Source organism: Takifugu rubripes, chromosome 14, assembly GCF_901000725.2.
Source record: "Takifugu rubripes chromosome 14, fTakRub1.2, whole genome shotgun sequence".
Lineage (NCBI taxonomy): Eukaryota > Metazoa > Chordata > Actinopteri > Tetraodontiformes > Tetraodontidae > Takifugu > Takifugu rubripes.
The window spans coordinates 4,775,900-4,802,611 of record NC_042298.1 but is presented as its reverse complement, the minus strand read 5'-3'; the positions used below and the strand labels follow the sequence as shown (position 1 = coordinate 4,802,611).

Genomic DNA, 26,712 nt, shown 5'->3' with positions numbered 1-26,712 from the left:
AACTTTGATTTCCTCGTTGGTCAAAGGAAAAACAAACAAATCCCCATACTTGAGCTCTGGCATCAGTGTGCGCTGCCTTCCCTTCTGAGCTTCAGTGAAGCGTGATTTAATTCTCAGCTTAGAGACCCTAAAGCCCAAAGCCCACCTTTCCTGTTTGTTTTCATGCCAAACTGTGTCGAATGAGACGGCAGACGGTGAAAGTGACGCCCGACGCGGGAGCGCACGGCCGGTCAGCGCGCATGTGATGACCGAGCGTTTAATCTTTTATCCAAAGAATGGCCGCTTCCGCGAAGACAGGAACCCCCGCAGTAGCAGCGCCGTGTTTCCGAGGACACCAGTGAGACATCGCGCATGAAGATCTGAAGCTTCTCATCTTCTCGTCGGTCTGTTTTCGCTGCGCGCACTCGCAGCTCCAGCAGCTCCGGAGGAGCGTCGGTGCGTTCTGGAGAAAGCGCCGGGCTTCTCCTCCCAGAGCGCAGACGGCGCAGCCCCTCTACACGCCTCCAAGCCTGAGCCGGCGTCTTATCTGCGACATGAAATAACTATAAGCAAGTTAGCTAGCCTTTTTATCTCATTTCGCCTTCACATCGAGCAAAGGAAGGGAGAAAAGACGCGAGAGAGCTGGAAGTTTTGGATTGTGCGTCGCACTGGAGGGAGGAAGCGATGGCAGTCCCGGTGAAAGCAGCGTTGGCTTTCCTGGTTCTCACCGCGGCAAGTAAGTAAACCTTTAACCCCCCCTCATCCCAAACCAGGACAGGTCGAGGCGACGCGTCGAGTTCCGAGTTTATCCCAAAATATCATTTGGCCTCATTGTGCCAGCGCATGAAAACAGCAGGTGCGGGATAGCCATTTATTCATGTAGAGGTGTCTTTAGGCAATAATGTGTAGTTTTTAGGAGACAGCACGTGATGTATGAAAGCAGGCCGGTGGGACAGAGTGGCATTTCCCTGCGTCAGATACTTTAACACGTGATTTTTCCGAGTCCTCTGCGCACAACATGGCCACTGAATCATAACAAACTCTTCAATCAGGGCTGTAAGAATGATTTTACACGTTTCCCTCATAAGTTCTAGTTTAACCAACAAATCATATTTTGTTGAATCCAACTGTGTGAAGGTCAGAATCAGATTCTGCTGTTCTCTTTTGAAATGAACATTAACAGAATGTGTCATTTGATCAAGTTAAAGACGTTTGGAGGAGCTGTTAAGGGCCCCAGATGTCCAGGAAACGCTCACCAGGAACCCCCTCCCACCCCATTTCTGAGAAATACTTTAACAGAGTTGACCCCCAGGTTCAAAAGAAACGGTGTCGTAAATATTCACTGTACCAAATGTTAATCTAGAAGACTGTAGAAGCAGTTGTGGTACTGCGAGTCCAGACTTCCTGTCTTTTGCTTTCTCCCCTCACCTCAGAATAATCCGAAAAGTTTTTGATTTCAGGGGGCAGAGGAAGGGAAAGAGATCTTTCTTTGTTTTCATTTCAGCCCCATCGAGACCTTGCAGGACTCCTGTATTTACTGCTCCTGCTCTCAAAGTTAGCAAACCTCTTACATTCTCTTTAATTATTTCAAACGCTGCATTCCTAACGACCCCCCCCCCCCCCCGCTTCTCAAACTCCTCGCCTGCTGCAGGGAATATAGCAGCTCATTAGGAACTCTTCCAAAATAGAAACGCGGGCTCCTCCGCAGCCTTTGGGAGAGGCTCTGAGTGTGGGCAGAACCTTCAACTGCTCGGCGGCCTTCTCAAGCTTCTGTGGCGTTAAGGCGGGGGGTGGGGGAGAAAGGTGCTTCGTCACCCCCTGCTGATGCCTGCCCCACAACTCTGAGTCAACACTTCATAGTAAACAGTTACTCTTGTTTGGGTGCAGCTCAGTGAGTGAAGAATGATGGTGGGGGGGGGGGGGGGGGGGGGGGGGGGGGCAGTGTTGTTGCTGGAGCTGCTGCAAACAGCAACCAGAGGGGTGGGAATGAGGAGACTGCTGCTGCCGTCAGGCCTGAGAGGACGCACGGAACAGGGTAGATAAGCGTGGTGTATCCTCACACATGGCAGGGCTGTGTGTGGAAAGTTTGAGAGGTCCCATGTGGTGCCCCCATCCACACCCACCCACACACCCCCCGCACACACACACACATCACGCTTTGAGGCAGCAGATTCGCTGCGAGCGATGTTTATTGTCTCGCTCATCATGTGGCGGCTGTGGATGCACATGGGTGGCACGTGGGCGCCTTTCATGAGCGGAGGGATCTGGGCATGCGGCGTCCTGAGCACAGCGCAGGCAGCTGAATCCTGAAACCTCGGGTCTCGGCGGGCCACCCCAGATGCGTTGAATAATTCACCACGCTCCAAAACAATCTACAGGCTTCAGAGTTCTTTTTTAAAAAAAAAAAACCCTCCTCTGCACTGATGACGCACGCCGCGCTCCTCGTCTGCATTGTCCCAAACGGTGCGGCATTTCTGGGTGTGACAGTTTGACAGGGTCTGGGCGCCCTGTGATGGAGGCCACGTCAATCTCGAATTGGCCATAAAAGATCTCTGATTGTGGCGGCGGAGTATCCGCTTATGAGATGAAGGTATTTTTATTTTAGCTATGATGAATTATTGAGGTGTAGAGAGTGCAACGAGCTAGACAGGAGTGTGTGTGTGTGTGTGTGTGGAGACCTGCTAGTAGGCCTCCTAATCCCCATCTTACATCAACCTCACACACATCCTATTTTAACCTCCAGACCTTACACGACTCTACGTCACCTGGTGAAAGTCTCTGTTTTTTCCTCTGTAATTTGAATTCTTGCGTATCTCTTTATGAGTCTTTTTGGTTTAAATCATCTTAATCATCTTTCAGGATTTGGCGTGAAATGACAGGGGGGCAATTCCATGCAAAATAATCAAGTTGTGTGGTGACAGTGATGCAGCAGAGGCCAGTCTGAGGGAACAATATCTTAATTAAAAGGAAGCAAAACATCCACGGTTTTAAATGTAGCAGCTGAACCAGTAAACACTGAAAACACTCTAAACACAAACGTATCGGAAGGCAATTGTGCGATCTCATTGTGTGATGTGTGTTATAATAGCTTTTTGATGCTTTAGCCTCTAATGCCTTAATGCTGTATACCAAAGCACAATAAAGGTAAACAATGAGCTACAGGAACGGAATTCCTTCTAAGTGTGTTTGGAAGCCCGGGGCCGCTAAAACCTCCCGACGGCTCCGCCGTGTCCCTCGTGATTGCATCCAAATGAATTGTCGGCATCTGTGTGCGATTCTATTAATGCGCATCCATGATTCACTGTGATTTCCAGCGAATGGTCGTCATATTACAGCTGCATCCCATTTCTGTTTACCAGAGGATCGAGCCAAGCTGGGAATGTTTTCCAGTTCTTTCTGAGTCTGACAGAAAACATTTACCCCCTGGGGGCTTGGTGTCATGTCGCAGCGGCACAGTTTGGCAGACGCTGTCCCGTCTACATCCTGCAGGACGTTAATCTAGGCTGACCAAGTGTCCGATGCGTCTCTCCCTGCACCTTTACAGCTCAGTGCCGAACATAAAACATCCCGGTCGGAATATTTTAGTATGTGTTCTGTGTTCTGTGTTTATTGATGTGACAGCTCACAAAGAGAGAGCAACGGAAATGTCAAACAGACAACATTCAACGCTGTCAAAAGCTGCTAACTGCACAGTTTTGAGACGTCTGGGCACAAATTTATTGCTGAGGTCAGTCTGGATGTTTTCTGACCCTTTTGGTTTTCCGCACATGTCGTCATGTTGAAAAAAACCCGACGACCCAACAAAAAATAGATATTCTCTGATTATTCCCCACCCACGTTTGAATTAAATTAATTAAGAAAGAAACTTACATTTCAGTTTTTATTGCACAAAATGAAAAATGAACTCCCTCTGACCTTATCCTCAGCTGCAAAAGCTCATTCTTCACTTGTATGTGTTATTTAATAAGAATGACACAAAATGTTTTTTGTAACATTTACGTCTTGTTCATACACCATTTAAAAATTACGGAGCTTGCAAAAGAAAAATACTCTTTATCTTCTCCTCGCACACACACACACACACACACACACACGCACACACACACACACACACACACACACACACACACACACACACACACACACACACACACACACATATGGGTCCTGAGGGGAACAGCAGGTTTAGCTCTGAGGTGCTGAGATTCACTTTCTGTCGTAAGTTTGACTCTAATCGTCCACCAGCAGAGACACGAATCACTTCACACTGACTAGAGGTACAAGAGATCACAGTTCTTACAAGGACCCCCGTTAAATCTGCCTCCATCATATGCTGCAAGGCCTCATATTTGGGGCTTTTCTAAAGCTCCATTTACACATGCAGCCTGACCCAATTATGCTCCAGCATTTTGCCTGCGAGGCATCATGTGGGAAAGAGAGAGACGCATTTTCAAGGAAATCTGAAGTAGTTTTCAACCCCAAGACCTAATCTCATTGCTGGGAAGGCTGTGTTGTGATTGGAACCTGGAATAAGCTTATGATTCTTTTGTCAAGCTCCTTGAAGGGCCTTTAAATGGTTGGAATTTATCTTGATAATAGTGAGGGGGACTCTTGTTTGAGATGAATGTTGAACGCATTGAGATCATAGAAAACATTTACCCGCAACATTCATTCCATTAAAACTTACATTTGTGCCCCAGACAGCAGTGAAATTCTAATAAAAACAGACTGAAACGAACCAAACCAACTGGAATATCTTGAACTGGAGAAAGTCTGAAGGCAACTTTCTGCTGTTGAACGTTCATTTGAGTTTCAGCGGGTTTGAAAGTTTGGTAGCGTCCGTATTTCCAGCAACCAACATCGCTGAAGCTCTGTGACCCCGTCGGGGTGAAATCAACCATGTGTGTGTGTGTGTCTGAATGTGACTCATCATTATCACTTGGACTGAAAGCAGATTGTGTGCACTGCTAGCCTCATTACGTGCCCATCACATCCGCAAACAGGCAGCGTGCTACAGCGCCGCCGCCGCTAATCTGTAGCGTGAGGCTTTAAGGACGACTGCGGTGGATGTGCGTGCGAGTGTTTGTTGTAGGTTCTGTCATCACCACATGGGTGCAAGAGGCATAAAATGTTTGCATACATGACATCTTTAATGGGGCCTTTACTGGACTACGCTGTCAGACAGCAGACGGGTGAGAGCAGCGTCTGTCAGCTTCGCTTCATCTGTTCAGTCGGCCGCTGAGCGCATGCAGAACACGCAGGAAGCCTGCTGGACGCAGTGGTGAGACATGGTTCTGACAACAGGAGCTGCACTTAAATAAATGACGTCTCATGTGAGCGTGTGATGTGAAACACGTGAACTTGAAGAGTGAACATCACAGTGGCCATGTTCTGGTGAACCGGCGGAGCCTGTTTCCTAACCTCGTCATTTTCTCTGTGCACGCGTGTGTGTGTGTGCGCGTGTGCAGCTGCCTCATGTGCGGAGGTGGAGGAGCGGCTGGTGAGTCACCTGTTGGCTCCAGATCGCTACAACAAGCTGATCAGACCAGCCGTCAACAACAGCCAGCAGGTCACCATTTACATCCAGGTCTCTCTGGCCCAGCTAATCAATGTGGTGAGGACACACACACACACACACACACACACACACAGATTCTGCTTAATCACCGCAGTCAAATCATCAGTCATCCACTAACTGTCTGATTGTCTCTTTCAGAATGAGAGGGACCAGATTATGACCACCAATTGTTGGCTCAGTCAGGTTTGTTTTCCTCTTTTTGTGCATGTGTGTGTGTGAATGTGTGATCGTCACATGTCCTTTAAACATGTCTGAGCCACTGTTAACGGAGGAGATGTGCTTTGATCAGGTGTGGCACGACTACAGATTGATGTGGAACCCCGAAGAGTACGAAGGAATCAAGAAGATCCGGCTGCCGACGCAGCACATCTGGCTGCCAGACATCGTCCTCTACAACAAGTACGTTGCTTTATGCAGACAATGGAAGGTTTTTGGCCCATTATGCTCGTCGGTCAGTGAACCAGTATCAGAACGCCAGTTTGGGTTTTCCATCACGATCATCAGAAGAGTCCCGATATGCACTAAACATCCAGGAACATCTAGCGAGGCAGAGTGGCAGAACATCTGCAGGTCTCCAAAGCAGGCGGAGCCGCTGCGTTTTTAGCTGGTCTTCACGTTCGCAGCAAAACTGAAGCATTCGGGACGTCGACCTGCTTCATAATTGATAGGACACCAATGTATAATGCATCCACTGCAGGCCGCAGTTGGACAAAGCAAAAAAAAAAGGGTCTCAGCAGATTGCAGGTGGTGGTTGGTGGGGGGGGGGGGGGGAGTGTTACCGGCATTGATCCACTGGAGCAACGCTGATCATGCAGATATTGCACCACGTGTGCTCTCTGGATGAGTTCCAGGAGATGTTCTATAGATGATGGTCTCATAACGGTTCTCACCAAGTCCTTCCTGCCTCCTCTCCTCAGCGCGGACGGGACCTACGAAGTCTCCTACTATTCCAACGCTGTCATCTCCAACAACGGCGAGGTCAACTGGCTCCCGCCGGCCATCTACAAGTCGGCGTGCAAGATCGAAGTCCGCGACTTCCCATTTGACCAGCAGAACTGCACGCTCCAGTTTCGCTCCTGGACGTACGACCACACGGAGATCGATCTCATCCTGGTCAGCGACTACGCTTCCCGCGACGACTTCAAACCCAGCGGGGAGTGGGACATCGTGTCCCTGCCTGGCCGTAAGAATGAAGACCCCAATGACATTAGGTACCTAGATATCACCTATGACTTTATTATCAAAAGAAAACCTCTGTTTTACACCATCAACCTGATCATTCCCTGCATCCTGATCACCTCCCTGGCCATTCTGGTCTTCTACCTCCCGTCGGACTGCGGCGAGAAGATGACTCTCTGTATATCCGTCCTCTTGGCCCTGACTGTGTTTTTACTCCTGATCTCAAAGATTGTGCCGCCCACATCTTTAGCCGTGCCTCTGATTGGGAAGTATCTGATGTTTACAATGGTGCTAGTCACATTCTCCATCGTCACCAGCGTCTGCGTGCTCAATGTTCACCATCGATCCCCCAGCACACACACCATGCCCCCTTGGGTCAAGCGTGTCTTCCTGCACCGGCTTCCCTCTTTCCTCTTCATGCGGAGACCCAGAAGCTCAAACATCCGCGAGAGGTTCAGGAAGAAACACCAGCAGAGATCGCTTTCTGACTGCAAGCTGCGTGGGGTGGATGGAGGAGGCCCTCTGGGAGTGGCGGACTCCTCCTCGTCCTTCTTCGTGAACGAGGAGTCGGCCAAACGCTACGGCTGGAAGATCAGAGACTTGTCAGAGAACACCGAGTTCAGGAAGAGGATGACGTTGAAGTACAACATTGACGTGGAGGACGCCGTGGACGGTGTTCGGTACATTGCTGAGAAGATGAAGAGCGAGGATGATGATGAAGGGGTAAGCATATCCACATATGCTCTTACAGTTAGCATTTACAAGCTACCTCGTCTATTAGCTTGAAGCGGAGGAAAGGCAGCCATGCTGCTTTAGAATATACCAAAAGCTGTCTGTGTCTAGCTAGCATGTCATTAATTAGCCGCTAGTAGCATTAGTCTTGGCTGCACAGACGTAGAAGTGGGTCCAAGACTCATAATCGTCCTGTGAGATGAAACAATGCTCTGTACCAGCAGGGGGCAGCACTCCAGAGACAAAAAAAAATCCTCCCGGGGGCGTTCGTTGGACCAAAACACAGCAGAGATTAGAATAGGCGGCCTTCCTTACTTGATGTTCTTTGTTCTGTTTTTAATTAATTATTACACACTCCCCCACTATTATCTAATATCTCCCAACAGATCATTGAAGACTGGAAGTATGTGGCCATGGTGATCGACCGTCTCTTCCTGTGGATCTTTGTGTTTGTGTGTGTGGTCGGGACGGTGGGCCTCTTCATACAGCCCCTCTTCCAGAGCTTCAACACCCCCATTGTTGAAGAAGTGGACCATAACTAAATTTACATCGCCGAACGTTGACCTCAACGTGACCCCGAGATGAACCGTCAGCCCCTCCCCCCCAGAAAAGAGCGCTCTGAAAACGCTTTAACGCAGCGAATCACACCTCAGCCTCGCACCACACACTCACAGGGAATTGAAAACTATGCACTTTAGCCCACATTCCTGCTTCTATACATCCACTCCCTCTTCGTCCCCCGTGTTTACAGCCACGGTCTTCTTCACTCGTCTGGCAAAGGAATTGAGATTTCCTTTAAATATGGAGGATTCTGGTTTTTAACAACTTGACCCATGCATTAGGGCACTTTTACACACGTGGCAATGTTCTCAGTTCCAACTCATCCATGCTTGATGGAGAATTTGCTGCTCATACCTATATATACTGTATATTTTTTTGATGTCCTAACAAGAGCCATAAAAAGCTAAATATGCGTAAATTACTGGCAAGTTGCAAATGACCTTGATAGCACCTTGGAAAGGGACGCTAACAGGTCCCTACCTCATCACTAAAACTCAAGGCTTCGTCTGACCTTTATCGTTTCACGTCCAGTCACTCACACACTCACATCTACACTCATCAGTCAAACTCACTTGTTATAATGACCAGAATTATCTTTCATTTCAAAGTAAACCACCTCTCCGTCACTCACCTCCCTCTCGACAATCACTCCGTTGTTGACGGTCAGCTATAAAAATGTAACCTCCTTAAGAAGATTTTATCTCTGTCCCTTGTCGGTGTTTATGAGGGTAATTTAGGCGGCCAAAACCTTTTCAGGACCTTGTTTGACGGCCTTCGTTTTTAACCTGTTAGTTTAAATGCAAGAGTGGTTTGAGGAGCGAACGATTTCCGCCGTGTAGATACGAAGAACCTCACCTTCCCCTGCGCCATTTAGTCATCGCACGTTTATGGATCTCTCATATTTGCCTTGAAAAAATAAGAAACAGAAAGCCTTTGGCCTGGTAAGATGCTAACAGCCTGTGGGTGTGTGTATGAGCCCCCTTTTTAAACCTCATACACGAACACGCTCCTCTGCGTGCACCTAAAATAAAACAAAGTTGTGAAGTTCCGACTGAGAGTCAGTACACAATAAAACATAAGGCCGATGTATCATTTTTAAGCGAAATTACAAACTCATCAGCAGCCATCAACAAGGAAACCAGCAGCAATGTGATACAATATTTTATACACACAGTCATGGGGGCTTGTTAGCACTGACTTTAGCCCTCCATCATATCAAAACCTGATTAGCACCGTCTGCTCTGCGAGATCTTACTTGAATCGATATTTGCCACCGGTAACACACTCAAATGTCACTGCTCAAGTCCTGGAAGAAGGATCTGTGGCTGTATTCTCAAGGATGGAAACATGTTTTTATTAATCTTTGTGAAACCGGTTGATTTATGTCCATATGATAAATGCAAACGGACAAGAGCCGTTGTCTCGCTGAGTGGGTCAGCAAATAAAGGGAAATAAAAGCAACAAAAAGGCCTCGATCAATCACACGGACTTTAACCAGATTATGAACACTTTCATCCAGTATTTGGCTCCTTTTTTGATGTGTCCTCACTTTGTTACTGAGGTGAAAGGGGAAAAAAAATCCCCTCATCTTTTGCTGCCGCTAACACGTTTTCAGCCAGGTCGAGGTGATTCAAAGCTAAAGCCGCGGCTCAGCTCTGGATTTACGCACACATTTTAAGTGCACGTGTACATGCTGTGTGTGAGCAGAGCTAAATGTGAAGGCTTCATTAGACACTCCTCTCTCCCCGGGCTTCAGAACTACTCCTTCTGTTAGCTTAAAAACAGGCAGCAGGCCCGCTAAGGGGGAACAGCATGCTAATGAGTACACGCGTGTGCGCGGCCAGAAATCTGGAAACTCGTACGTGTTAAAAGGCACTCAAGTCTTTTTTCAATTGTGTCTTGACTATGGCAAAGTAAAAAAAGTCCCTGGTGTCAGTAGGATTAAGTAAATACAACAATAAAACTCCGATTTCACATATTTTAACTGTAATTGGAAATATATTTAAAAAAAACTAACCATGCAGAAATTAATGTTTTGTAACAGTGCGGACCCAGCTGTGACATTACTGCAACAGTTTTATCTCCTGAGTCACACACACACACACACACACACACACACACACACACACACACACACACACACACACACCGTGACCTTAATCCCACAGTGACAACCATTGATTGGGAGTTAATTGGAGCAATTACAGCCGGTGCTTTTACACACATTCTGCCCTCATATGAGCCATTAATCAGATATTTGACATTAGCATCAATTTCCATTAAGGCGGAAGCTGAATGAGGGTCAAGGGGCCGGCTGGAGGAACTGGGTGGAGCTGCTGGTGTCGTGGAGGTCAGGTTTCTTTCTGTCTGAACTGTGACTGTGAAGAACTACCCCGTCGATCACAGAAGACTTACTGGCTGCTGTTGGGGATTAAAATGGTTACAGTCAGCACAGGAAGTCTTTAAACTCTTGCACATTAAATGCATTCGGAGACAGAGGAACATGCCAGAGAGGTTAATGTTTATTTACATACGTGTTATTGAGACATTCTTGTTTTTAATTAGGTTGTAAATGACCTGAATCTGCAGTGCGACACGCCCTCCATCTGTAATCTGACGCCGCAGCAGTGTGGAGGTCGTCAGGGGTTGGATGCGTTTCCTGCCCCCCTCCACGGTCCTGCCTCTCCTCCATTATCCCCCACAGGATTTATACCTGTCGTTTCAGCTCCCTGGTCAATATTTATGTACCGCGTTATTGAATGTGAAGCTGCTGCGGTGCGGTCGGGTCGGAGGGGCATCAATCCTCCGCTCTGATCTGCTGAAGTCCTCATCTTTGGGGACAAGTGCCGAGCTTTGTTCTAGACACTTTAGGGTTATAAACGGGGGGGGCGATCTACTTCCGCCAAACCAATTAGGGTGCCCGATGCTCCCAACTAGCGGCTGAAACCGGAACTGCACCACACTGTGAGAACGTCTTCAGTTTAAAATGAAAGAAAACGTAGTTAAAAAATTTAGAATTTAGAGAAAATGAATCCTATATTTATCTGCTTGTCACAAATTGAGAATATTGCTCAGTAAGACTTTATTTTAAATAAGGGCTTCAAAGCGACTGATCAAGTTTGACAGCTGCTGTATTTAATTTTATAAACTCCAATGCAACCTAATCCCATTTTTGGAACCAGCTCCTCTTAGTTGTTCACCACTTTACGCATAAATCTGCCTCTTGTCTGACAGGATTTACATCATCACGGGTGCATGACCACAGCATCTTCTATCCCAGCGTGCCCTCTGATCAGTGGGGTTATTAATGAAACATTCCAAACAAATTTGCAGCAGATTAAAAGTTCCAACCGTGACGAGCAGATCTGTGACAGGAAGGAAAGATGGCTCCAGTGAGCCGACTTAGCTTCAATAACACCCCCCCCCCCCCCCCCCCCCCAGGCTGCAGCTATTTAATGAAAATGACACTGCTGGTCAGTCAAAGAGCAAGATGGATGTGGGGGATACACCCATGGAGCAGAACAACCGCGTAAGCGCCCCCAGGAGGAGAAACTGTCACGAGGAATCGTCCACAAGTTGCTGCTCTTCACTTGTGGACTTGTTCGGAGAGGGTGTGAAACTGGTTCAGAGGGAAAAAATGTTTCATTATCAGTAATCAGATAAGTGCAATTCAGACTGTGGAGGGATTTTAATTAGCTGCCGGCGGCTACAAACAAGACAAGATGGCCGACAATGGACATGAAGACACAGGAGGAGGAGGAGGAGGAGGAGGATGGATGAAGGGAGGGTCTAAAGCAGAGAGCAGCCTGACTGGTCACGCGGGAGAAGAGGAGAAGATGTCAGAATGCAGGTGGGTTTAAAGTGGATACAAGGTGGAGATCATTGGCAGGCGGAGGCGCGAGCTTCTCCTAAAAGTGGATTTTATCTCAACCTGACCAGAGTAGGTGTTGGAGACGTTCCTAAGCAACACTCCAGAATTAAACAGAATAAACCCATGATGAAACTGGACGTTTTCCCACTTTCCTTTGGTTTGATTCAGCTCGTTGGCACCGTCCTGCCGGCTGCAGTTACATCACCAGCACAAGATGGCAGCACCTGTATCCCAGGATTCTCCTCCTCTGTGGGTGGCGCCACACTCAGGTTTTAGTTTACAGTAATGCCAAAAATCCAAGCAAACAACCACATTTCTTTTGTATTACAGCCTCTTTATCCAAACTTTATGGGAATAACTCAGTTTGACAAGACAAAAGGGGGATAATGGACCTCCTGCTTTCTTCTTCTGGTGCGACTGTGATTTCTGGAGCGAGAAAAACAGGTGTAAAGGAGGAATGTCACGGTTGTGATGTGGATGAGCTGGGACAGTCCTGTCTGAACGCTCTCTAACAGCTACTTTTGCCCTTTTCCTCTGCTGTCTGCATCAGGCCCCGGAGGTCCTTGTGCTTCGTGTGAGCTGTCTGACCAGATGCCTGTTTCTTGTTTAACAGTGCATCCCTCTGCATTATTTCACAGGCCACAGAGGGGAAAAAGGGCAAGGAGGAGGAAACCAGTGACTGTGAAGGATCAGATCAAAGTGTCTCCGACTCTCTCCCACTGCTGGAGAGGAAAACGGTGTTGGGATGCGGCCGCAGCTGGAGACGCGTCGCCTGCAACACCAGCCGACCGCGTGCTGCTGGTGTAATCTCCTGACATGAACCTGGATAATTCCTGCTTCACTGCAGATGCTGCGTCTCTATGAAGTCCTTTAAAAAAAATCCTTTCTCTACACAATCAGGGGGACATTAAACGCACACCGGGCTGTGCAGCTGTCCTCTAGACCGAAGACGAATGTCTCAGTGTTTGTTTGACACAGTAAAACAGGCTGACTTCAGACTGTTACTGTTACTTGGAACCGAAACAATTATTTTAGTAATTAGATGATGTGTTTCAGTACCTCAGGCTTTTCCCTTTTTTTGTTCCCTTTTCCTTTCTATTCTGGTGCACACCTCCGGCTGACGGGAGGCACTAAATCACCTCAGACTGTCGCCGCCAACCTTCAACGACAAACACAGACGTCAGTTTCCAACAATGACCAAACTAATTGACCTTAAAATTGAGGACTGAGTAGTTGCAGCTGACTGCAGCCTCCAGGCTGCTGACCTGCAGCGGCCGACACGCGCACACCACACCGTACAGAATCAGTTGTTGCATTTCACGCACTGCATTAGTCTCATATCACTACTGCGCGTGTGTGTCTCACGCCACCGATGTGAAAAGCACGTCGAGGAAATATCCAACAAGAAATCAAACTGAGGCTATTTCTCTTCATCCTGTCTCAACAAAAACACCCATTTGGATAGATAGATAGATAGATAGATAGATAGATAGATAGATAGATAGATAGATAGATAGATAGATAGATAGATAGATAGATAGATAGATAGATAGATAGATAGATAGATAGATAGATAGATAGATAGATAGATAGATAGATAGATAGATAGATAGATAGATAGATAGATAGATAGATAGATATGGGGCACCGTATTTGAATCCCTCATTAAAGCAAATATATCACCTGTGACTCAGTGTGAGTCAAGTCTCTAAGTTTGGCCCTCGGTTGAGTGGGTGGGGGTGTGGGACGCGGGGGGAGGGAGACGGAAAGCGGAACGCGCAGAAGTTATTCATGACGGCGGTGCGCACCGCGACTCCAACCTCTCCACTCCCGAGCGCACGGGGACGCCTCCGCTTTCCTTTCAACCCATCTGTGACGGCTTGGCGAGGACCTTTAAGAGCGACGCCGCAATCTTTCATCCGCAGAGTCACTCCCCAGCGCCTATGTATCGATGAATTTCCCCGGGAAACTGCCGAGCATCCTCCTGCTGGTGCTCCTCGCAGCGCAAGGTAAGCGCCCGTCGGTGGCCAGCGCGCAGCGGACCGCACACGGACTGTGGAGCCGCGTTACATCTGGGTTAGAACTACTCAAGTTGCTTACTTTTAACTATTCCACAGGCAGCAGCGCGCACTGCGCAGCTTGGATGAGATATCACGAACACAACGCGAAGTCGGAGAATCAAAACCAGTATCAATCAAAACTGGTCGTGTAGGTGCAGATTTTGATTCAGAATTCGGGTCGGGGGTGAAACCTGTCTCCTAGTTCTTGGGCGCGTTTATCAGACAGCAGAGCTCATGTACATGTGAACTTCAGGCTCCTTTCCAGGCATCGCCAGTATAGCAACGCGCACTCGATGCTGTGTTGATGCGGAAAGGCAGCGTTGACTTTGCTGTGGAGGAGCTGATGTGTGAGGGTTGTGTTTCCCTCAGCGCCTGGAGGTCATGGATGACACGCTGCTGCGTGTTCCTCCTGTGTGGAGGGATGGGGGCACCCACAGAGGTGAGAGGTCAGCACAGATGCCCTCCTGGATCTCATCTCTCAACATGATGCACATAAAAAGCATCGCTCTTGAAATAGGATCTAGCAGAGAGACGAACAGAGACTTGCAAGTTGTCTGGAAAACTCTCATTTCCCTAGTGGCTGGATCACGTCTCGGTTTTGTGACATTAAGTCCCAGCTGGTTGGCTGTCGATCGGTCTTTGAGCTGTCTCCGTCTCTGTGATCGCCCCTCTGCCTTTTGTTCCCAAAACAGTTTCTAAATATATATTCTTATTTATTTATTTCTTCTGCGATCGGTGGGAGGCTCGCTCTTTTCAGAGAGACTCCTGTGGGACCCAGAGAAGATAAATGTTTCCATATAACTTTGTTGTATTCACTTTTGACAGAGGAACTGTTCACCAGCGGGGGGCCTCAGCACAGTGGGGCGTCTTTTCTGATCTATGTGGAGGTTAAAATAATTGAAAGGTGTTGTAGGTTCCAGCTTTGATCTGCAGGTTGCTGTTTTTTTTGCCTTTATATGAGTCAGACAATGTGGGACTTGATCCTTGAAGTTCTGATGCTAAAATTTCTGTAAACCCCCACAGCAACACAGAATGTTTGTACACTTTCAGGTTCTATACAACAAACCTGGCAGATTTTTGTGCTTTGATGATGATCACTTAACTCCAACATTGTATTGGCAGACATATAGAGACAGACTTGCCCATAAAAGCCAGCAGAAAGTGTCAGCATCAGCGTCACCCTGTACAAAAAAAGAAAAACCTTTACAAAGGGAACCCTTAATTAGTGGTTTAATATGAATCAGTCAGGAAGGCATTAGGCTAAAAATTTTCTAATTAAAATATGCTTCCCCTCAAACTCCTCAGTTTGTTATTGAGTAAAATATAAAATTCAAGAATGAACATATCAGATCAATCAAATATCAAATCATGTGTTAAAATATAGGGTAGCAAATTAAATCAGTTGGATCAGTTAGTTAGAGATCAAGCTAAGTAATGTTAGCATTAGCTTGGCACGTGAAAATAGCTTCCACCAAAATTAATATTCATTTGTATATATCATATTATATGAGTAAATGAATGTTTCAATTATATATTATTAAGCTTTATTATGGATTGTATTTATTTTTTTATCCATCAACAGTGGCTCAACCATGATTTTTCATTTCGAGGGGAACGGTTCCCATAAAGTCCCATCTGCAGTTCCCAGAGTCCCCAGTGGGAGCCTCATCCTCAGTGTTTGTATACACACCTCCTTGGCCAAAAATATCGTCGAAAGACGCAGTTTCCACGTGTGTGACCTGACGCAGGCGTGATGAGCATCACTGCAGCACACGTCAGCCGGGCGCAGTCGCTCTCTGCTGCTTTGTTACTTTGTCCTTGAACCGGACAGATTAGCTGGACACTTTGACTTTTTCATTTAAGGTTGAAAGACCAAAACAATGAAGCCCCCCCCCACACACACACACACACACACATCCATCTCTACTCTCCTCCCACAATCCCTCACTGGCCGTGTGGGCTTTTGTGTGACTCTGTCCCCAGCCTGTGCATGCAGATAAGTACCTGGGAAACACACACACACACACACGTTCCCAGCGGGGGTCCGATTAGCGGCCCACGCAACTATTGTCTCCTGCCATGAAGGATCAGGTGATTTGCCACAATAACAGGAGATGCTGATCCTGCAGCCCACAGGATTGGGGTTGAAATAGCTCTGAGGTAAAGAGTGAAAAATGGCAAGTGCCGCTTGTAATAATGAAAGAAAACGGGGCGCCTGCGTGGCTGGGATGGATATCAGCACATTTCAGGTTAGAGACAGAGCTGATTAAGGCTCCTGCGTCACCACCAGCCCAAAAGAAGCAGAGAGAGATGTCCAGTCATGCCTGCATTACGCTCCAGCCTTTCTCTTATATTAATGAGCATTTTAATAGGCTCCAGCTGAGTGTTGAAAGAGTGGAGAGGATCTCCCTTTCAAACAAGTTCTGCCCCAGAGAGATTTCTAATTATGAAGGGAGAAAGACAAGGAAAGGCAAATATCGAATATTCTTCCTCTAAACAGTATTTGAAATGGTTTATATTAAGCCTCAGGGGTCTTTATCTAAGCCTGCTTGCAGGAAGTAGTCCAGTTCACAGCGTGGTCGTGCACGTTCGCTCTTCTGCCAGGCTTAAATGCTCCTCTGGGCTGGGAACGATGGATCTCCAGTTTCTCTCCCAGAAGCACCACAGCTGCAGTGTGTCTGTGTGTGTCCTCGCGCGAGGCTCAGCGGCTGCGTGGTGGCGCTAACACGATTGTCATGTGATTATAGCTACTGAACACCCCCCCCCCCCCACAGCACCACTGCCACAGGCCACGACACCATCCATCCATCATTCCATCCGTGCACACACACACACACACTGGGTTTCTTCCTCTGTCAGGATAGACATAATAAAGTCCCCAGCCCGTAAGGGTCCTTGGCTGACCTGTTACCTGACCCCTACCCAATTTCAGTCTTGAACCTTAAAACCAAGCCAGAACCCTCAAGCAGACCTTTGAGGATGTGAGCACCTGCCAAATGTCCTCACTATGCGGGTGAAATGCACGTTTTTGTCCTCACTTCGTGGCATGTGCACGGACACTCTCTCACACACATGCTCCTCCAGACAGCCCTGCCTGACTCCTCCGGGACGTCCTGGTGTTTAGCGTTAGCGATGGACTGAGTCACGCTTCAGGAGGGAGGGAAGCAGAAGATGCCTCAGATGCAGGATGGGAATATTTTAGCATTTTTATCCCCCCCCCCCCCCCCCCCCCTCTCCTCTCCGCATCTTGGTCAGACATCTGTATATTTTTTGCCTGACCTCGGTTTTACCTTTTAGCATTTTTGTAACCACTTTCTCTCGGCACTTGCCGCCCGTCAGTCGAACTCATTAAAGTGGCCTTATAATATTTCTGACCTTCTCATCTGAAGGTTGGCTGTCTGTGACTTAAAGATTTATTATCAACATGGGAGCTGCACAGTAACTTCCGTTCTGTTTTTCATCAATCCAAAGGAAAATATGATCCAACACGCATTTCCTTTTCTTCCTGGACTTTGTGGAAACAGTCTCTCCATTATTATTTGTGTTTACAAACCCCACTTGCATGTTTATCTCCAGCTGGGGCCACGTTGGGGCGCGGGTGCACAAATAGACAAAGGCAACAAAGCATTTTATGCACATTCAGGATAATCACTGAGTTGTGTCAATTCCTTGGCCTTTTTCCATCAGACCGTGTTTGATCCATATTTCCATATGTATTTATTCCAAAATATCAGTTGGCGTATTGGACGAGCGACGACACGTTGGCTGTGTGCAGTTGCTGCCTGGCACAGATTAATACAGTTAATGGGCTGAGTGTGGTGGTGCCGTTCTCCTGTTGTTTCCGATCAGGCCTTCTGTTCATCACATTGCCTGGAACAACAACTGCAGCATCAAATAATCACTAGCAGGGCTTCAAGGTGGAGGAGAGGGTCAGATGAGCGAGGAAGTGGCAGCTGAGGTGCCTCTTGAATGAACCAGAAGACTGCTTAATTCATTTTGAGGGAAGCAATTGTCAAAATAGCCAAACTACAATAAATTCAATCACGCAATTCTCTCTATTTGGTGTTAACAAGGAGAAATTCTGTCCTTTAAAATGCACTTCTGTCCTCAAAAATACATCTGAGGTTTTAGTTTTAACAATTTTCCCTGTTGTATTGTGATTGTGTCCCTTCTGTTTTCTTTTTTGACTTATGTATGTTTAACAGAATTCCTCTGATTTAATAGACATCAGCGGGAGGAATCTAGCTGCGATAATGAGATTTCTGATAATCGGCTACGTCAGCTGATTATGACAAAGGGATTAAATCACATTATGCTGTTTACAAGACCACTCGAATAATCGAACAGCTCCAGAAATCGGATCATGATCAGATTTGTCTGGCCAGCTAAACTGGTTCATTGTAACAATGAACCTGTCATGAGAAACGTGACGGGTTGGCTCCGTCTGACCGTTCACTCATTCCCTCATTCATGTGCTGCTGTGGATGATCTCAGATGACATAAACAATGTTCTCGTTGCCTCTCATTACTTTCTTGGGGAAATGTCACAGGGCCTGTAGGGATGAGCGTCCCTCCGCTGTCTGTGTGACACACCGTGAATGCGGAGGAAGAGTTATGTCAGAATCAGACTAATGAGATTTATCTGTGATTGTCATGATGCGATATTAGGGCTGGTGGGGGTTTGGCATCACAGGAACGGGCTGTCGAAATGTTTGGATTCGTCACTGCTGCCGGGAGAACACGAAATAAGCAATTATTTAATCTGAAGCTTAATTCCCTCCCACAGCACATCTGTCAAATAGTCCCCTGATGTTATTTACCTGCTTAACTGTGTTCATGTTCAACGCATCCTTGGGTTGAGCTACTGCCGCTCCATCAGGATGGCGTCCGTGTCACAACAGCCTCTCCTATCATCAAACTCCCACATCTTCTCAGAGGAAAGCGCGGAGCCAAGGAGCAACTGAATTTTATGCATCAGTGAGGAAAAAACAGAAATATACTCCTGAGCAAGTCACATCAATGTACATAAATAGGAGAACACGGCCGCCTGTATGTTCCAGAGGTCATGTGACTCCTCATACTTGATGACAAACATAGGCTACAACATGCAGCGTATGCTAAACGGGCCGGTCAGGACGCACGCTGCCTGCACTGCAGATCCTCTTGTGCATCATTCAGCGCGCCACAGCCGGGCCATCAAAAACCCTGGAGAGCGAAGACACGCTATCAAGCTTTTCGCTGCCTGCTCGCACTGTCGCTTTTCGTCTTTCTGTCTCCCCTCCGTCTCACCGACTCTGTCAGCAGTGCATTATCAGCGGGTAATTAGTTCCTCCAGTGTCCAACACTGGCTCCCAGGCTCATCCTGTTAAGCACATGCATGATCAAAGAGGCCACGTGTCAATCTGCCGCTCCCGAAGCCACGAGTGACGGAGGGGTGGGGGGAATAAATCAGTGTGGCTATTTAAAGGGCGGAATGCATGACTGCTTGACTTAGCTTTGTGCAAGTGGGAGCAGAGTTGCATCATTTGGGTTGTGCATCACCAACAGTGAGTTTGATGAAATTGAATGACTGATTTTACTTGATTTTCAAAATCTGAATGAGAAAAAAAAAGCAAAAACCTGACTGTGTCCTGCATAAATGTCCGATAAAGTCTGAAGACTACACCCTTTTGATTTCAGCCTATGTATGAATTATAAAATGTGTCCCAACTTGTGCTGGAATTAGAGGAGCAACATTCCCAAGAGCTGTTTCTGAACGTACATATGCTATTCCTTATTACAGAACCTGTCTTTGACTAAAAGTCCTCCAATGTTCAATTTCCTGTTAGCAGTTTGCAAATAATGTAGCAGCAACAGCATGACAGAAGGCACAATTAAGGCTAATTAGAGGTGAAAGGGCAAAAGTTGTAATTAATGTGCTTGAAATCAAGGCAGGACAAAAAGGAATTAGAGGATTGTGCAGATGGAGGAAAAATGACTTCAATTTGTTGCCTTTTTTGGGTTTGAAGTGAACAAAAGGTCCATTTAATTGTCTGATTATAATTGGCCTGCTTCTCCCACCTCCAATTAGAAGCTTAGAGTTTAAATCTGGCAGTTCTGGCAGAACTGAATTAGTGAGCAGCGGCCGGTTATGAAGGCAGGTACCAAGAAGTTAAATTACACCAGAGCCTCAGGAGAGAGGCTTCATTAAGCTTTAACACTCCTCCACTGACCTCAGAACCTTTAAAGAGTTCTCAAGCAACTATAAGATCAAACACTTCTTAGCCACAGAATGTTGAAAATTAACTTTAATAAGCTATTGTTATTACTGTTATTGTCGTTATTATTATTATAGTTCTTATTAGATTAGAATTATCAATGACATTGTTTTCAGTTTACATATATATTATATATATATATATATATATATATATATATATATATATATTTTTTTTTTTATTATTATTATTTTTTTTTTTATTATTATTATTTTTTTTAAAGATATGTTGAGATAAACATGCATCATGGATAAATATAAAAAATTAACCCAACAGGGAGTACACTTTGATTATGTTGTCATATTATGTTCTTATTTCTAATATGTGATCTAATATTTCTCTAAATCCTGTGAGTCAATTTTGACAACATGATGAAATGAAACATATGAAAACTAGAAGCCTCACAGACTGTAGTCTGCTCCAATATATGTGCCTCTGTCTTCTCCCAGTAGAAATATAGAACCAGCCTTCTTTATTACTCTGCGTGAAAATACATTTTTGTCCACCTTTTTTTTTTTTTAAAGTTATTTATAGCATCCCTCCTATATGAATTAAGTTGTAGTCCAGGTATTTGTGACAGAGTTGAAGCTTCTCCTGCAAGTGAAGTTTAGTGATCTTGCAGTGTGCAGCATGTGAATAAATATATTAGAAAAGTAAAACTACCGACTGTAAGATGGTTTTTGGTTCTGATTTCTTCCTAAACACTTCAACACCCTTCATCAATCTCTGTTTTCTTAGTTTTCTTCATCCAAAAAAAGCAGTATTATGAATATACCTGAGCATTTAATTGTAAATATAATTCATTAAAGATAATTTAGGTTGAGCTTTTAAAATAAATATTTAAATAAATAAATAAGCTTTGAACCAGTTTTTCAGCCTTCTGGATGGAGTTAAGGACAAACATGTCAGTGATTTATTTATTTGTTGTCAGGGGAACAAACCTTTTCATGAACGTGGATATTTGTGTGTATATGGGTCGTGCCCCATTTACGCTTTTGGTAAAAGTGCATTCTCCTCTGCCGCTAAAAGGGTTCAGTGCTTCTCGGTAAGTGCAAGTGGACGCGTACACTGTTGGAAAACGTGTCCATGTCTTCTTGCCTCGAACGCAGGCGATGTTGGTGTGACCTCTGCTTCTATCCAACACTTCCATCAAGTTTTCTTTCTTTACGTTAGATCAATTGTCGAACCAACACGGGAAGAAAGTGTATCAAAAAGACACAGTTGGAGTTGCTGAGAGTATTTAGGTGAGGGAGAGATGGTGTGGATGGGCGGCTCATTGACCTCTGAGGTTCTGCTGGTCCAGAGCGTGTGCTGATGTCCCGAGTGAGGCAACATTTTCTGCTTGGACAGGCATGAATCTGAAATATCTGCAGCGCTTGTCTTACCAGTGGCGGTTTGCACAATATGACCTTCATTCCTGTCGCTCTGTCCTCCGGCTTCCTCTCATGCTGCTCTCAGCTTATATGTTCTAAGCTTCCTGGAGGTTCGTGATGTTAACTGGATCTTCGTTCTGAATTGTTGCGGTCTCCTCGAAGATCAACCGCTTAGAATCGACGTGGTAAAATGCCTCTTTCCTCTTGTCTCAATGGGTCCATCTGCAGCAACAGCTCTTGGCTTTTCCGGCACTCGTGCTAATGGTGCAGGAGCACCAGGGACTGATCATAAAGAATTTATGCTTTTAAAACCAAAACAATAACTTACACAGAATGCTCCTTCTCCCAGTATAAATGTGCACAGAGAAGCCCAACTCTTGTTATGCAATTAGGCACCTTTGTTGTTGTTGTTACATATAAAGTAAATCCATACTGTCTATAAGCTGAGTTTTATAAACACCTTCACATTTTTCCCCCTCCTTCATCCCTCATCAGGTTGTGCCTCATCAAAGTCGGAGGACCGTTTATTCCGGAGGTTGTTCAGGAGGTACAACCAGTTCATCAGACCTGTGGAGAATGTATCTGATCCAGTCACAGTGGAGTTTGAGGTCTCCATATCTCAGCTGGTCAAAGTGGTGAGAGCGAAGGGGCGTCACTGATGGGCTCATTCTTTCACCTTTACCCCAGCGATTAATCACCATGTGATCTTTTCAGGATGCAGTGAATCAGATCATGGAGACCAACCTTTGGCTGAGACATGTGAGCAGCTTTTATCCTTCAGTCAGGTCATTAGTGGCACTACTTTATGTGGACTGTCTGTTTGTTTCAGGTCTGGAATGACTACAAACTCAGATGGGTCCCTGTGGAGTATGATGGGATTGAGTACATACGAGTTCCATCTAATAAGATTTGGAGGCCTGATATTGTTTTGTACAACAAGTGAGTTTAATGTTTTACACTTCTGGCGTCCTTTTGGTGTCTGGATGCAGAACGTTTCTTCGGGAGATGTGATTGTTTTTCTGTGTGTATTTTCAGTCTCCTGACCTTTTTACTTAAATGTTGTGAAGGCCTTTAAGTGAAATGACATTTACATCCGGCAGTGCTGTTGGTGACTTCCTGGTGGAAGACAAAACCAAGGCTCTGCTCAAGTATGACGGCACCATCACCTGGCTTCCTCCGGCCATTTTCAAATCCTCCTGCCCCATGGACATCACCTACTTCCCCTTCGACTACCAGAACTGCTCCATGAAGTTCGGCTCCTGGACCTACGACAAGGCCAAGATCGACCTGGTTCTCATAGGCTCAAAGGTCAGAGGGAGAGACGGAGGCTGGGAGGCAGCTGCAGCACCACATCATTATCTCTGCAGGAGTCTGGGAATGTTTGAAAGAGCATTCGGGGCCTCTGGGTTGGGTCATAACTGTGATTATTTATTTATTTTACACTAAATAGCATCAGCGCACTAGAACTGATCATAACATTTGTTGACAGGAGCTCTTTTATTAAACTGTTGACTGTGAGTGACGTCATGTTCGCGCCTTCAGGTGAACCTGAAAGACTTCTGGGAAAGTGGAGAGTGGGAGATCATCGACGCGCCAGGATACAAGCACGACATCAAGTACAACTGCTGCGAGGAGATCTACACGGACATCACCTACTCCTTCTACATCCGCCGACTGCCCCTCTTCTACACCATCAACCTCATCATCCCCTGCCTCCTCATCTCCTTCCTCACGGTGTTGGTCTTCTACCTCCCCTCCGACTGTGGCGAGAAGGTCACCCTGTGTATCTCCGTCCTCCTCTCCCTCACCGTGTTCTTGCTGGTCATCACTGAGACCATCCCGTCCACGTCGCTCGTCATCCCGCTGATCGGCGAGTACCTCCTGTTTACGATGATTTTCGTCACGCTCAGCATCGTCATCACGGTCTTTGTGCTGAACGTGCACTACCGCACCCCGATGACCCACACGATGCCAGAGTGGGTGAAGGCCGTGTTCCTCGGGGTGCTGCCCAGGGTGATGCTAATGAGGAGACCCATCGACCAGAGCTGCGCCTACCCGACCCGTGTTCCGGGAGTGACAGGAGCAGGTGGAAGTATTGTCGGAAACAAGAAGAGAAAAAGCAGCATAGGAGGAGGAAGCAGCTCGGGGAGCGTAAGCGTGGGGGGCATAACGGGGGGCGTGGCCTGCCCATCGCTGGACGGGGCCGCAGGAGGAGGGGGAGCCACCTCATCTGGCAGCTCCATGAACTGTGTGGAGTACGGCACAATGAACCATGACATGAAGCGGGATATGAACAGAAGGTTCCCCTACAGAGGAAAGGAAGTACCCACTCCCGTCCCTCCGCCCAAGGTGCCCCCTCCTCCTCCTCCTCCTCCTGCCCAGGCTACCCCAAACCCGGGTCCGCAGGAGTCAGAGCTGCCCAAACTTCCCAGGTCCCTCAACGCCCCCTCGCCTGTCAATGCTGTTGTCGCCTTCTCCGTGGTGTCGCCGGAGGTCAAACAGGCCATAGAGAGCGTGAAGTACATTGCAGAGAACATGAGGACTCGCAACAAAGCCAAAGAGGTGGGCTTCTTTAGCATGATGCTATCATTTCACATGGACAGCTCCTCCTAACTCACCCCACACTAAACTGAACCCTCTGGGGACCGCATATAGGTCCACGTGCACACTCATGAATGCACGCCACCACATAGCAACCGAGCCATATTGTACTAGAATTAATGTGTCTCTGCAGTGTTTAAATTCTGCTTGAGCTCTGTAAACGTAGAAACTGTTTCCACGGAGCTATAAAGGGAGTGTAAAGCTGCCTGTTTAAGTCGCAGATGGGGGGGCGGGGGGGAATTTGCATTATACGCACTGCAGACTCTGGTTGGACCTGATATGTTTGTTGCTTTTCCGAGCAAAGCCGGGGTCTTTCTTTGAAGCACACAGGATGTCGTCTCACAGTGGCATTAGGGTCAGTGCTGCTATTGTTAGCACCTGGACACACAAAAAGGCTCTTACAGATATGACGGCGTGTGCCGCGGTTTACTAATATCATCGCGTTTGCTGGGAGTTACTGAACGTGGCGTTTTACCCACAACGTCCATTCTTTCTCGTCTCCACAGGTGGAGGATGACTGGAAATACGTCGCCATGGTCATCGACAGGATTTTCCTCTGGGTTTTTGTGACCGTGTGTGTGCTGGGAACACTGGGACTCTTCCTCCAGCCGCTCATGAACTTCTGAATCCATCCCATCGATCTTCGTTCCGGTTTTATCAGGGTTTCCTTGTCTGTTGTCCTGCTCTCTGGTTTCCTTTTCCTGTTTAAAGCCTTTAAGTCCTCATCTTCACTTCTCGCCCTCAGCTGTCTTTTCCTCAGGACCCCTTTTTTTCTCTTCCTCCCCATTTTTTAAAGCTGATATCATGAACACATCTGTTCCTAGTTCCTTTCCTCACGTTTTCTCCCCTCTCTGCCTGTCTCCTTGTGCTTATCTACTGTTATTAAACAGCCACATATAATATACAGTATATTGTTAAAATAGTCCAGATGTTTTTTTCTATATTAATTCTTATTTTTGTGTGTTTGGGAGCGGCACATAGTTATACTCCAGTGCAATAAAGACAAAACACATTTATTTAAATGTGATCCAACTAGCGCCGGTCTCTAAGCTAAATGAAGCAGCCTTTTCCCCTTAGCTGATATCCTTGTGATGACTTAATTTGCTGTTCTCTCAATGTTGTCAGTCTCTCGTATTTCTTGTAAATTTGGAAACTACAAGTGACATGAAGAGATGACGACACCGGCTCCGGCTGTGGGCATGTAATGAGTTTTCCACATGATTCTTGCAGAAGGATCAAACATTGCACCTCACCGAAAACACACAGAAACACAAAGAAGAGCACAATTGTAGAGCTGTAAAAAGCCCGTCACCAATAAAGAAGGTTGAAGACTGACTGAAACTTGCGTCTGTGAGGTTTTCTTTACTGCTACCACTGAAGTGTCCCTTTGGGGACTGACTATGTCATCTATTTTCACACCACATTATCCTCGTCCCTCACCTCCAGCACTGTGCAGGGATTAAAGGCACAGCGTTTTTCTTATCTGGCTGGGAGCTTCTCACGTCAGCTTTAGTGGCTCAACTTCTCCCTCAGTATCACTCCCATGTGGAGTTCCTCAAAGCCTCCATCTTGGGTCATTTATTTTTCCTTTTGTGTATTTTTTTACAAATGAATTTATATCATTTATTTACTGTTGAGTGTCTGTTTGAGCCAATGATGACCCTGGACACCCCCTGAGGTTGTTACCTTTGAACTTTAAGTTGAACAGGGTTTTACATGTTTACCAACATAACTGCTGACTAATATCTTTGCCAGGCCTCCTGGTTTTGTTCAACTCTCTATAAAAGGAACAGTATCATCACTGAAACTCTTGTGGCTAATTCTCCTCTGGGGGAAACCTGAGTGAGTATTGCTCAGTCACTCGGGACATTTAAGCAGTGACCTCTGCAGATGGGCCTCGCAGTTACAAGACTGCACATGCAGCAGGCAGGTGGCCTCAGTAGTAATTAGGACTGACCAGGAAGTGGAGCTTTATGGTAGAGATGGAGGGTAATGACGAAAGGAGGCGTTCAACCAGGACAAGCCAGAGTTGTTAAATAACTGATGCATTTCTAGGTTACACAGATTCATTGTGATTATGTTGAATGATAAATCCATCTCTTATCAAGGTTCAGGACAGAAAAATACAACACTCTCACACAGATGTATCTTGGGATAAAGCAAAGCCTCTGAAAGTGCAACAAAAAACTTGTTTCGAGTCAGAACGCTGCAGTCTCATTCCTCTCTCAGTCCCTGTATCAAAGATCATGGGTGAATCACACACACGCACACACACACACGAACACACACACACACACACACACACACACACACACACACACACACACACACACACACACACACACACACACAGAAACTCCAAGGTGATAGAGCCGAATCCCTTCTCTCCTTTAGTCGAATTGGAATCAGACTTTGAGCCAGTCAAATTTAATCCTTATTCGTGAGTACTAACAACTATGTGTGTCTGTATGAAGCCCCAGCAGCACAAGCCTCACTATATATGTGGATTATGGGATAGAGA

At 46.4% G+C, this 26,712-nt stretch overlaps 2 protein-coding genes across 4 annotated transcripts; both read left to right on the top strand.

Moving 5' to 3' along the window:
• Positions 1–202: 202 nt before the first annotated feature.
• On the top strand, positions 203–9,998 carry LOC446030 (neuronal acetylcholine receptor subunit beta-2). 2 transcript variants are annotated; one of them, XM_029847645.1, is made up of 7 exons: positions 203–715; positions 5,448–5,593; positions 5,696–5,740; positions 5,847–5,956; positions 6,475–6,768; positions 7,054–7,459; positions 7,855–9,998. In XM_029847645.1, exons 1-7 carry the CDS (start codon positions 664–666, stop codon positions 8,008–8,010), a joined length of 1,209 nt encoding a protein of 402 aa, XP_029703505.1. In that variant the 5' UTR covers positions 203–663; the 3' UTR covers positions 8,011–9,998. The 2 variants fall into 2 exon arrangements, with proteins under 2 accessions (XP_029703505.1, XP_011608946.1); XM_011610644.2 differs by having other exon boundaries at positions 6,475–7,459.
• Positions 9,999–13,697: 3,699 nt separating this feature from the next.
• LOC446023 (neuronal acetylcholine receptor subunit alpha-3) lies at positions 13,698–25,521 on the top strand. Of its 2 annotated transcripts, none has more exons than XM_029847723.1 (7): positions 13,698–13,909; positions 22,086–22,225; positions 22,305–22,349; positions 22,420–22,529; positions 22,691–22,898; positions 23,133–24,152; positions 24,698–25,521. In XM_029847723.1, exons 1-7 carry the CDS (start codon positions 13,852–13,854, stop codon positions 24,815–24,817), a joined length of 1,701 nt encoding a protein of 566 aa, XP_029703583.1. In that variant the 5' UTR covers positions 13,698–13,851; the 3' UTR covers positions 24,818–25,521. The 2 variants fall into 2 exon arrangements, with proteins under 2 accessions (XP_029703583.1, XP_029703584.1); XM_029847724.1 differs by having other exon boundaries at positions 13,843–13,976.
• Positions 25,522–26,712: the final 1,191 nt, after the last annotated feature.

What these genes read in the sequence shown, in the direction of transcription:
- LOC446023 (XM_029847723.1), top strand. Translation starts at nt 13,852, where the DNA reads ATGAATTTCCCCGGGAAACTGCCGAGCATCCTCCTGCTGGTGCTCCTC. An exon ending in TATCTCAGCTGGTCAAAGTG is followed by an intron (nt 22,226 to 22,304) that starts GTGAGAGCGAAG and finishes TGATCTTTTCAG; the next exon opens with GATGCAGTGAATCAGATCAT. An exon ending in CCAACCTTTGGCTGAGACAT is followed by an intron (nt 22,350 to 22,419) that starts GTGAGCAGCTTT and finishes TGTTTGTTTCAG; the next exon opens with GTCTGGAATGACTACAAACT.
- LOC446030 (XM_011610644.2), top strand. Translation starts at nt 664, where the DNA reads ATGGCAGTCCCGGTGAAAGCAGCGTTGGCTTTCCTGGTTCTCACCGCG. An exon ending in CCTGGTTCTCACCGCGGCAA is followed by an intron (nt 716 to 5,447) that starts GTAAGTAAACCT and finishes GCGCGTGTGCAG; the next exon opens with CTGCCTCATGTGCGGAGGTG. An exon ending in CCAATTGTTGGCTCAGTCAG is followed by an intron (nt 5,741 to 5,846) that starts GTTTGTTTTCCT and finishes TGCTTTGATCAG; the next exon opens with GTGTGGCACGACTACAGATT.